This window comes from Borostomias antarcticus (genome assembly GCF_949987555.1).
Source record: "Borostomias antarcticus genome assembly, chromosome: 11".
NCBI classification, from domain to species: Eukaryota; Metazoa; Chordata; class Actinopteri; order Stomiiformes; family Stomiidae; genus Borostomias; species Borostomias antarcticus.
In genome coordinates, this window is record NC_140244.1 from 6,680,988 (window position 1) to 6,693,487 (window position 12,500).

At 46.4% G+C, this 12,500-nt stretch overlaps 1 protein-coding gene across 1 annotated transcript in view; it reads left to right on the top strand.

Moving 5' to 3' along the window:
* Positions 1-12,500, top strand: part of cacna2d3 (calcium channel, voltage dependent, alpha2/delta subunit 3) — a gene marked incomplete at both ends in the record, with an annotated part of 55,376 nt that overhangs the window by 12,520 nt on the left and 30,356 nt on the right. The window contains 7 exons of the mRNA XM_084445333.1: positions 4,863-5,025; positions 6,716-6,847; positions 8,263-8,323; positions 9,461-9,611; positions 9,846-9,920; positions 10,422-10,511; positions 12,348-12,461. Coding sequence (XP_084301459.1) covers positions 4,863-5,025; positions 6,716-6,847; positions 8,263-8,323; positions 9,461-9,611; positions 9,846-9,920; positions 10,422-10,511; positions 12,348-12,461 — 786 coding nt within the window. The remainder of the gene's footprint in view (positions 1-4,862; positions 5,026-6,715; positions 6,848-8,262; positions 8,324-9,460; positions 9,612-9,845; positions 9,921-10,421; positions 10,512-12,347; positions 12,462-12,500) is intronic.

The following is a 12,500-nucleotide window of genomic DNA, read 5'->3' on the forward strand; positions in this document are numbered from 1 at the left end:
AAAGCAATCAGTCAAATAATGTTCCTCTTACCCCTCAAATATAATGTTCAACCATCCCTCAAATATCATGGTCTATTACTCCTTAAATATAATGGTTTACTTATCCCTCAAATACAATGTTTAACTTATCCGTCAAATATAATGTTCAAATTATCGCTCAAATATAAGGTTTAACCTATCCCTCAAATACAATGGTCTACTTATCCTTCAAATATAATATTCAACCGATCCCTCAAATATAAAGGTCTACTTATTCCTCAAATATAATGTTCAATCTCACTCTCATAATGGTCTGTACTTATCCCTCAAATATAATATTCAACCTAACTCTCAAATATAATGGTCTATACTTATCCCTCAAATATAATATTCAATCTAACTCTCAAATATAATGGTCTATACTTATCCCTCAAATATAATATTCAATCTAACTCTCAAATATAATGGTCTTACTTATCCCTCAAATGTAATATTGAATCTATCTCTCAAATATAATGGTCTATACTTATCCCTCATATATAATATTCAATCTAACTCTCAAATATAATGGTCTTACTTATCCCTCAAATGTAATATTCAATCTATCTCTCAAATATAATGGTCTACGTATCCCTCAAATATAATGTTCAATCTTTCCCTCAAATATAATGATCTATACTTATCCCTGAAATATAAATTTCTACTTATCCCTGAAATATAATGCTTAATTTACTATATCCCTTAAATATTATGCTCAACATATTCCTCAAATATAAGGTCTATTTATCCTTCAAATATAATGTCCAACCTATCCCTCAAATAATGTCCACCTATCCCTAAAATATAATGTCCAACCTAACCCTCAAATAATGTCCACCTATCCCTAAAATATAATGTCCAACCTATCCCTCAAATAATGTCCACCTATCCCTAAAATATAATGTCCAACCTACAGTATCCCTCAAATAATGGTCAACATATTTGTTGTCTCCACAGTATCAGAAATGACAAACTAGGCTGCCTATTTTTTGTTTTTCTAAATGTTGTTCTCTCCTTGCAAGGAGAGAAGGATAATACTGTTCCCTGTAGCCATTAGTGAACACTATTAGTGGAGAGGGTTGTGTACCAGATACCTGTCTGATCCAGATCATCTGAGAGATGGATCATTCTGCTGGGTGGGTGTTGGTTGTTTCTGTGGGACTAAGAGGGTCTGCAGAGGAGGAATTGATAGGCAGCTTTCCAAGGGTGCTCTGAAGGCTTGAATATTACTATCTATCTATCTATCTATCTATCTATCTATCTATCTATCTATCTATCTATCTATCTATCTATCTATCTATCTATCTATCTATCTATCTATCTATCTATCTATCTATCTATCTATCTATCTATCTATCTATCTATCTATCTATCTATCTATCTATCTATCTATCTACAGTATCTATCATTTTATCTATCAGCTCACAGCAGAAACCCGGTCTAGCTCAGAGCAGAACCCCGGCCCAGTTCACAGTAGAACCCCGGTCTAGCTCAGAGCAGAACCCCGGCCCAGTTCACAGTAGAACCCCGGTCTAGCTCAGAACAGAACCCCGGCCCAGTTCACAGTAGAACCCCGGTCTAGCTCAGAGCAGAACCCCGGCCCAGTTCACAGTAGAACCCGGCCCAGCTCGGGCCTGCAGTGCCGGGGGCCTCCTTGCTGCAGTGGTACTGTAGGAGTCACCGGAGCGTCTCGGGGAGCCGCAGTGTCCCCTGGCCCTTCACTACAGTAATAACCCCGGTGGTTAACGTGCCTCCCTACAGGAGATATCAGTTCTGCTGAGGGTGCACGTTTTCTCTCGTCCCCCACCCCCCCCCCCCCCCCCCCCCCCCCCTCCTCCCCCAGCGGCGTTCGGACGTCAGCGGAGTGCTCAGCCGTGGTATGAGCTGTCAGGCGCTGCTTTATGGCCATGCCCACACCGGCCCCCTTGTGTACGCTACCGAGTCCATCACACACACACCTACACACAGACACACACACACACGTACACACTCGCACAAACCTACACACACACACACACATTTACACACCTTCACACGCGCACACACACACCTACATGCACACACACACGCAGACACACACACAAGCACAGACCTACAGTACACACACGCACACACACAGACACACACGCACACACACAGACACACACACACACACACACACACACACACACACACACATACACACACACGCACACAGCCCGGGGCTGCTTAGACAGAGAAGGGTCTGTGGGAGCGGCCAGTGAAGGACAGACCAATCAAACACTGGGGTTGCACTTCAGTGGAAGTCAGAGTGTTCTCGACCTCTCTTCCAGAGTACTGAAGGTGCTTGACACGCCTAGTCCTGCTACACATACACACACACACACACACACACACACACGCGCTGCCTCGTCCATCGTAGTCGAAGATAACATAGCAGAATTTCTCTGCGTTGAACTTGTCAGTGGCTATCGTTGCTGCCACCGATGTCACTCTATGTGACTATGAAGCCCGATCCTGGAGCCACACAGCCCGTCGCAGTGGGAACATGTGAGTGGACACCTCTTTAGTGTCCCCTTCAGTTGGTCTTCATACCGCAGCTTTTGACCTCCGGGCTTCCTGCTGGCTGACGGGGGCGGACCATAGAGCACCTGACCAATCGACATCCTGGCATCCTGATGGTATGGCCAACCCCCCCGGAGTTGCTTCTATGCTAAGGTTTCCTCGATGCTTATGGACTCTGTAAAAATGTCCGTATGAGGAACACAGTCCTGCCAGGTGACGCCAAGGATGCGTTGGAGGCATCAATTAACCAATCAATCAATCAATCAATCAATCAAAGCTTTATTTGTACAGCGCATTTCATACCCAGAGGCAACACAATGCGCTTTACAGAGAACAAGGGAGGGGGGCATACGACCCACCCCTACATATTCCAGAGGGAAGCAAAAAAAACAGTATCACCCAGGGGCCCAGAAAAGTGAGCTGTAAAAATCTGATTCTGAATTCATCAAGGTGACGGGTGTGATGGCGGTAGGCTGTCCAGGCTTCTGATCCCTGAAGCAGTGTTGAGACGCACACTGCCCTGTAGACTGCAACTTTCATTGAGGATCTGAGGTGGTTGCTTTCAAACACACAAGAGCGCAGTCTACCAAAGGCAGAGGAGGCCATGTTGATGCGGCCCTGGATGTCATCGTCAATCTGACATGTAGGAGTCGGTATACTGCCGAGGTAGCAAAAACGACCTTGAGGGCTATACCGCTGATGGTACAAACTGGAAGGGCAGGGGATGGGGGACCTCTCCTGAATGAGAACTGTTTTTTGGTGTTGATCACCAGACCTAATAACTGGTAGACTGATGACATAATGTCCAGTGCATGCTGCGTGGCAGCTGCGCCGTGGGCCAGCAGCACACAATTATCTGCATATTGCAGCTGCTGGATGTTGGTGTGTGAGGTCTTCGTCTTTGCCTGTAGGTGCCTGATGTTAAACTTCCATCAAGGCGGAACCTGATTGAAACACCACCATCTTCTCGAATGGCCTGGGGGAAAGAAAAGTGTGGCTGCCGTCAGCAAGAGGTTGAATATCACAGGGGCCAGTACTCATCCCTGCTTCATCCCAACTAACACAGGGGCCAGTACTCATCCCTGCTTCACCCCAACTAACACAGGGGCCAGTACTCATCCCTGCTTCACCCCAACTAACACAGGGGCCAGTACTCATCCCTGCTTCACCCCAACTAACACAGGGGCCAGTACTCATCCCTGCTTCACTCAACTTACACAGGGGCCAGTACTCATCCCTGCTTCACTCAACTTACACAGGGGCCAGTACTCATCCCTGCTTCACCCCAACTAACACAGGGGCCAGTACTCATCCCTGCTTCACCCCAACTAACACAGGGGCCAGTACTCATCCCTGCTTCACCCCAACTAACACAGGGGCCAGTACTCATCCCTGCTTCACCCCAACTTACACTGGGAACGAGGGGGGCTGCTGGCCGCCAACAAGTACACATGCCTGCATACCATTATGGAACTGTTTGAGGATGCTGAGAGATTTGGGGGGGACACCACATTTCTTGAGAATGCTCCAGAGGATATCCCGGTTAACTGTATCAAAGGCTCTGGTGAGGTCACTGACGGTGATGTAGAGGTCCTTGTTTTGTTCCCTGCATTTCTCTTGGATTTGACGGGCAGTGAAAGTCCTGTCCAGAGAGCTTCTGTTCTTTCGGACGCCATGTTGAGTCTCTGGGAGGGTAACCTCTGTCAGGGGTGTAAGACCAGACACACACACACACACACACACTCACACACACACACCTTCTAGTTCTCTATAAACATGCTTACAGATTTAACCCTCTAGACAAAACTGTAATAACATACTCTAGCTCAGTCTGGTTTGGAGTGCATGGTTTAAAACATGTTCTGCATTAGCAATGGTGTGTGTGTGTGTGTGTGTGCCCCTATGTTTCTGTGTATTTGCCCTATACAAATAATGTGAGCTGATTTGAATATAAGTAGTAATTGTATTCATATTCATGTTGTATTGTTCATATTCATGTTGTATATTCCCACCCGTACAACTCTCTCTCTCTCTCTCTCCTCCCCTCTCTCTCTCTCTAGTACGAGTGTCTCTCACTCTCACTCTCACTCTCTCTCTCTCTCTCTGTCTCTCTCTCTAGTACGAGCATCTCTCACTCTCACTTTCTCTCTCTCTCTGTCTCTCTCTCTAGTACGAGCGTCTCTCACTCTCACTCTCTCTCTAGTACAAGTGTCTCACTCTCACTCTCTCTCTAGTACAAGTGTCTCACTCTCTCTCTGTCTCTCTAGTACGAGTGTCTCTCACTCTCTGTCTCTCTCTAGTACGAGTACTTCAACGCCGTGCTGATCAACGAGTTGGATGAGGAGGGGAACAACGTGGAGCTGGGAGGAGAGTTCATCCTGGAGCCCAACGACCACTTCAACAACCTGTCTGTCAACCTCAGTCTCAGCGTGGTGCAGGTGCCCACCAACATGTACAACAAAGGTACTTTCGACAGCACTAGTACATACATCAAAGGTACATTCAACAGCACTAGTACATACATCAAAGGTACATTCAACAGCACTAGTATGTACAACAAAGGTACATTCAACATTTAACAGCACTAGTAAAGGCACATTCAACAGCACTAGTACATACAACAAAGGTACATTCAACAGCACTAGCAAAGGCACATTCAACAGCACTAGTACATACAACAAAGGTACATTCAGCAGCACTAGTACATACCACAAAAGTACATTCAACAGCACTAGTACATACAACAAAGGTACATTCAAAAGCACTAACATGTACAAATAGTACATCAACTTCAAAGCTACAGCAAGGCCACGAGTGGGAGTAAATAAGTAAAAACCAATATATTTTGTATTGTTTTAAAGTGTTCCTCTTTGGAAGAGGCATGCACATAGTTCAGACTCAGACTGCCTTTAAGTCCATTTGATTGGAATTGAACGATGTGATCATTGAACTGCAACATAAGGAGAGGGGGGGGGCAGTGAGGGATGGAGCGCCACAGCTGTATCACTGTCACTGCTGAAGCAGGGAATCAATAATGTCCCAGAGAGAGAGACAGACAGAGAAAGAGAGAAAGAGAGAGACTGAAAGAGAGAGAGAGAGACCGACAGAGAGAGAGATCGACATAGAGAGAGACCGACAGAGAGAGACACAGAGAGAGAGAGACAGAGACGGACAGAGATAAGGACAGTGAGAGAGGGAGAGAGACAGACAGAGAGACAGACACAGAGAGAGGGGAGGGAGAGAGAGAGAGAGAGAGAGAAAGAAAGAAAGAAAGAAAGAAAGAAAGAAAGAAAGAAAGAAAGAAAGAAAGAAAGAAAGAAAGAAAGAAAGAAAGAAAGAAAGAAAGAAAGAAAGAGACCATTCCAGGCAACTGTAGACCTTCCAAAGACATTGGAGCATGCGGGTGGGGTGGGAATGGTTGGGGGGGCTGGGGGGGGCGTGGGGGGGGGGGGGGGGGGGGTTGGAGGGGCTGGGAGGGGGGGGGGGTTTGGAGGGGTATTGGGTCGTTCCTCTGGTGGCAGCGGTGGAGCTCCGGGGTGTTTTATGGCGCGAGCGTGGCGCCTCTCTCCCAGGGTTGACCAGGCTTTGTTGGGGGGTAATGGCCTCTTCATTGCTCTCCGCTCATCTCTGTTCTCGGACAAAGGCCGGGTCCCCTGACGGATCAGCAGGGCTCGGGGGGGATTTAGACACGGGGCTTTGTCCCTCCGTGGAGGGGGTCAATAACAGGGCAAAGGTCAATTGTGCTCTCACTCCTGTTTTAGTGTTAATGGCTGCCGTGATGAGGGTTAGTGTTATTACCATGAGACTGGCTTTGTCTTTCATCCTGCTCTGCTCCCTCCTTCCCATCTCTCTCTACCTCCTCCCCAGCTCCCCTCATTACAATCCCTCATCCCTCTATCTCTCTCTCTCTGTATATATCTCTTTCTCGGTCTCTCTCTCTGTGTATATCTCTCTTTCTCTCTGTCTCTCTCTCTTTAACCCCCCCCTCTCGCTGTCAAATCAATTAAAATTCAATTCAAAGGGTTTTGTTGGCATGGGAAACATACGTTTACATTGCCAAAGCAAACATCACAAAGAGTCACAAAAATGTTAAAATATAAATCTCTCTCTCTCTCTCTTTCTCTCTCTCTTTCTCTCTCTCTCTCTCTCCCAGATCCTGACATTGTGAACGGAGTGTATTGGTCTGAAGCTCTAAATAAAGTTTTTGTGGATAACTTTGAGCGAGACCCATCACTGATATGGCAGTACTTTGGCAGCGCCAAGGGCTTCTTCAGACAGTACCCTGGTGAGTTCTGTGTGTGTTTGTGTGTGCACATGTGTGTGTGTGTGTGTGTGTGTGTACATGCGCGTGTGTGTGGCGGAGGGGGGGCAGGTGTGGGTGTACGTGTGTGTGTGTGTGTGTGTGTGTGTGTGTGTGTGTGTGTGTGTGTGTACATGCGCGTGTGTGTGTGGCGGAGGGGGGGCAGGTGTGTGTGTGTGTGTGTGTGTGTGTGTGTGTGTGTGAAAGTGAGTGGGAGGAGCACCAAGGGAGCAGTTACAGTACACAAACACTGAAAGGATGATTCTGCTAATGCTGTAATTTTACAGACCATCAGAGAGTTAGATGCATATTTACAGTAGCAGATTAATCAGCTGCTGCCTCAGCGGCTCCAGCACCATGGTGGACTGGGGTCCGGAGCTACTGGACCTCAACAGAACCAGTACACTTTCAGAGAACTGACAGACTAGCAGGGCGCAACACAGAGATATGATAATAATGATTAGACACACAGGAGATATGATAATAATGATTAGACACACAGGAGATATGATAATAATGATTAGACATAATTATGATTAGACACACAGGAGATATGATAATAATGATTAGACACGCAGGAGATATGATAATAATGATTAGACATAATTATGATTAGACACACAGGAGATATGATAATAATGATTAGACACGCAGGAGATATGATAATAATGATTAGACACACAGGAGATATGATAATAATGATAAGACATAATAATGATTAGACACACAGGAGGTATGATAATAATGATTAGACTGTAACAGAGGAGATATGAGAATAATGATGAGATACAGAGGAGATATGATCATCATGATTAGACTGTAACAGAGGAGATATGATAATAATGATTAGACACAGAGGAGATATGATAACAATTATTAGACTGTAACAGGAGATATGATAATCATGATTAGATACAGAGGAGATATGATCATCATGATTAGATACAGAGGAGATATGATAATAATGATTAGACTGTAACAGGAGATATGATAATCATGATTAGATACAGAGGAGATATGATAATCATGATGAGATACAGAGGAGATATGATAATCATGATTAGATACAGAGGAGATATGATCATCATGATTAGATACAGAGGAGATATGATAATAATGATTAGACTGTAACAGGAGATATGATAGTCATGATTAGATACAGAGGAGATATGATAATCATGATGAGATACAGAGGAGATATGATCATCATGATTAGATACAGAGGAGATATGATAATCATGATTAGATACAGAGGAGATATGATAATCATGATTAGACTGTAACATGAATATGGGCTGCTCCCTGCAGCTGTAATGCTGTACTCTGCGCCACGTCCTCCTCCTCTTGTGTGTTGTTGTTGTTTTTGTTGGTGTAACGTCTTCACCCCCCCCCCCCCCCAGGGGTCAAGTGGCATCCGGACGAACACGGGGTCATCGCCTTTGACTGCAGGAACAGGAAATGGTAGGTGCAGCTCGCCGTGCGCTGGCTCAGCCTGTCCACCTGGGCGGTGCACGCCGCCCCTCCCCGGGACGTCTCCGTGGTGACAGAGGTTACTGAGGAAGGTCTACTTGCTGCTTTGTTCATCCCCACCAGGACTAAGCTCTATGGGAGACCAGGGCAGCGTTCCCAATCGCATACTTCAACTGTTTACTACCAGGGTGTACTACAGCTGCCCCTAGAAAGTATGTACTTTGCAAGCAGTATGCATCCAATTGGGACAAACTACCTTGTCATAACATTGCGTCTTGAAATTTGACCACATCCGTGGCAGTCTGTGACGCAACATTTGTCCACAGCTGGGATTCATCTAAACGCCTTCGGCACGACTCGCACATGTGACATCATTTCCACAGGATTGTGGGTCAGAATAGCCAGAGAAGTGTGCTGGCTTGCATACTGCAAAATATGATCAGATGTAGTAGGACATCCTGGTATCATTGCCATACTGCATGACGTGGAATGTATTGGGACATACTACAATACTTTTTGGCATACTATATAATAATAATAATAATAATAATAATAATTATTATTATTATTATTATTATTATGATATATTATAGTATGGAAGTACGTGATTCGAAACGCAGATCCCACCTTTTACTCAGCTGCCCCCCTTCTTTGGAATGATGCCCCCCTGACCATCTGAGGGCACCACAGACTCTGGACTAAGACTGGTCTAAAGACCTACTTATTTAGAAAAACTTTTTGCATGTAATGTGTTCATATTTTATATATTATTAATTTGTGTCTCGTCTTTGTGATTGTTTCAGCACTTTGAGATTGTTTCACAATGAAGAGTGCTTTATAAATAAAATGAAGTATGATTATTATAGTAAATCATTATTATTATTATTATTATTAGTAGTAGTAGTATTATCATTATCATCATTATTATTATTATTTATTATTATTTATTATTATTATTACTATTATTATTATTATTATTATTTATTATTACTGTTATTATTATTAGTATTATTATTATTAATAGTTATTACTATTATTATTATTATTGTTATCATTATCGTTATTATTATTATTATTATTATTATTATTATAAATGACCCGAGGTCAAACCACTTGTGGTAACCGCAGGTACATCCAGGCCGCCACGTCTCCCAAGGACGTGGTCATCCTGGTGGACGTGAGCGGCAGCATGAAGGGCCTGAGGCTGACCATCGCCCGACAGACCGTCTCCTCCATCCTGGACACGCTGGGGGACGACGACTTCTTCAACATCATCGCCGTACGTCTCCTTCACCCATTAGTGTGTGTGTGTGCCTGTATTAATGCTTTCGTGGTGTGTGCATCTTTACCCCTTTGCTTATTTCATTTCCTGTGTCTTCGTGTTTGTAAAATGCTGTTAAATCCTCAGTTTTCCTGTCCTGTGCTTGTGAAGTGACTCATACTGAGCAGGCTGTCTTGTGACTGACCTGTTTCCCGTCGTCTTAACGCCTTATTCTGCATGTGTGTGTTCCAGTACAACCAGGAGATCCACTATGTGGAATCATGTCTGAACGGAACCCTGGTGCGCGCAGACCGGACCAATAAAGACGTGAGTCCCGTCCACCCCGTCGCCTTCGACACCCTCTACATCACATCCCCGTCCACCCCGTCACCTTCGACACCCTCTACATCACATCCCCGTCCACCCCGTCACCTTCGACACCCTCTACATCACATCCCCGTCCACCCCGTCACCTTCGACACCCTCTACATCACATCCCCGTCCACCCCGTCACCTTCGACACCCTCTACATCACATCCCCGTCCACCCCGTCACCTTCGACACCCTCTACATCACATCCCCGTCCACCCCGTCACCTTCGACACCCTCTACATCACATCCCCGTCCACCCCGTCACCTTCGACACCCTCTACATCACATCCCCGTCCACCCCGTCACCTTCGACACCCTCTACATCACATCCCCGTCCACCCCGTCACCTTCGACACCCTCTACATCACATCATTGTCAACCCTGTTGCCTTCGACACCCCTTTGATTACCAGTCCTACCGCGTGCTCTCACCCTCTGCTCATATCTTATCTCGTAGCATTTCCGTGAGCATCTGGACAAGCTGTTTGCCAAAGGGATCGGTTTACTGGGTAACGCTTTGGCGGAGGCCTTCACCATTCTGCAAGATGTAAGTTCAAGTGTTATTTTATTTTGAGGGGATCGTACCGTGTCATCATCAGTGCCAGTGCCCAGCCAGCCTCATTCTGCTTGCTGCTATCTTCCCACTCACCCTTGGCCTCTCTCCAGACAGACCTTCTTCTTCTTCTTCTTCTTCTTCTTCTTCTTCTTCTTCTTCTTCTTCTTCTTCTTCTTCTTCTTCTTCTTCTTCTTCTTCTTCTTCTTCTTCTTCTTCTTCTTCTTCTTCATTTCAATTAAAGAGCAGCTTCTCTTGGCCGCACCTGAACACTCCATGTCAGCATGAGTCATCAACCGCTCAGACACACTTACGTTTCACGACGATTGAATTGAATCTAATCACCCCCCCCCCCCCAAAAAAAAAAAACAACAACCAGTGCACTGATCTAACAGGGGTGCGTTGGAGAGCTGGAGGGGGGGGTGCTAGAGAGCTGGGGGGAGCGCCGCATCCCTCCGCCGCCACGCCACCTCCGTTCCGCCCGGCGAACGCCGACACGTCTGTTCTGAAGGGTGATTAATGGCTCTAATTAAGAGCACTGATGAACGGGATGCGGGTGACGGGAACGCCGAGCCGATAGGGCCGGGAGGCGGAGCCAGTCGGCGCCCGCCGCTTTTATCAGGCCGCGTCCAGGCGGGCGTCGCCGGGGGGGTGTGGGGAGGGAGGCTGCTTTCATGTCAGCGTTTGTCAGATTAATTAAAGCCCCTTTGCAATGAATATGCTAATCAGCTGGCTAGCCTCGCTGAGAGCTTTAGCACTCGTCCCGCTGTTACCCAGCATGCAGAGCGGATGAGGTCCTGACAGGAACCAGGGCCAGGCGGCGGATGAGGTTCTGACAGGAACCAGGACGGATGAGGTCCTGACAGGAACCTGTATGTGTGTGTGTGTGTGTGTGTGTGTACTGTGTGTGTACTGTATGTGTTTATGGTTATGTGAATGTGTGTGTTTGCTTGTATGTGTGCGTGCGTGTGTGTATGTGTGTTTATGTGAGTGTGTGTGTGTGTGTTTATGTGTGTGTGTGTGTGTGTGTGTGTTTGTGTGTGGGAGTGTGTGTGTATGTGAGTGAGCGTGTGTGTGTGTGTGTGTGTGTGTGTGTATGTGTGTTTATGTGTGAGTGTGTGTGTGTGTGTGTGTGTGTGTGTGCGTGTGAGTGTGTGAGTGTGCGTGTGAGTGTGAGTGTGTGTGTGTGTGTGTGTGTGTGTGTGTGTGTGTGTGTGTGAGTGTGTATGCGTGCTGCGGTGGACTCCATGCTCAGCAGCTTCTATCCAGTGATAATGATAATGGATCGTCGGCGCAGAGCCGTGTTCCTGCGCTTCCCCTGTCACAGGTCAATAAGCTGTTTAATTAGCGCCATGCGTCTGCACCCATCAGATTAGCGGGCGGACGCTCTCGCCCGGCTTATTCACAAACAGATGATCTGTGTCAGGGTCCCTGAGGGCCCCGTGGGGGCCAACGCAGGACATCACCAGGCCTCGGCCCTTGAGAACAAAAGAGCAGTCATCCTGTGGTCTGTCTGGAGACAGCGTGGGCTCAGACAGTCCTGTTCAACACTGTTATTATAATTACTATGAACACTCATCAATCACATCAATCTCTTGGTAAGCCCAAACATGCCGAGGTTGCATTTCCAGCCTTTTGCTATCATTTCTCACTGCTGAAACGCTAAATTTCCTCCTTCAGGGATTATTGAAGTCTAAATGAATCTATCATAGCGATGCAGGGATTTAGACTACAGACTCATGGTGTAAGTGTGTCTTTATCTGTGTGTGTTGTGTGTTCCTGTGTGTGTGTGTGTGTATCTCAGTGTAAGTGTGTGTTCTCTGTGTGTAGTTCAACCAGACAGGTCAGGGCAGTGTGTGTAGCCAGGCCATCATGCTGGTGACAGACGGGGCGACGCAGATGTACGACGACGTGTTCGCCAAGTATAACTGGCCTGACAGGAAGGTGAGAGACATCAGCCTGACCAGACGCTCTCTCTCTCTC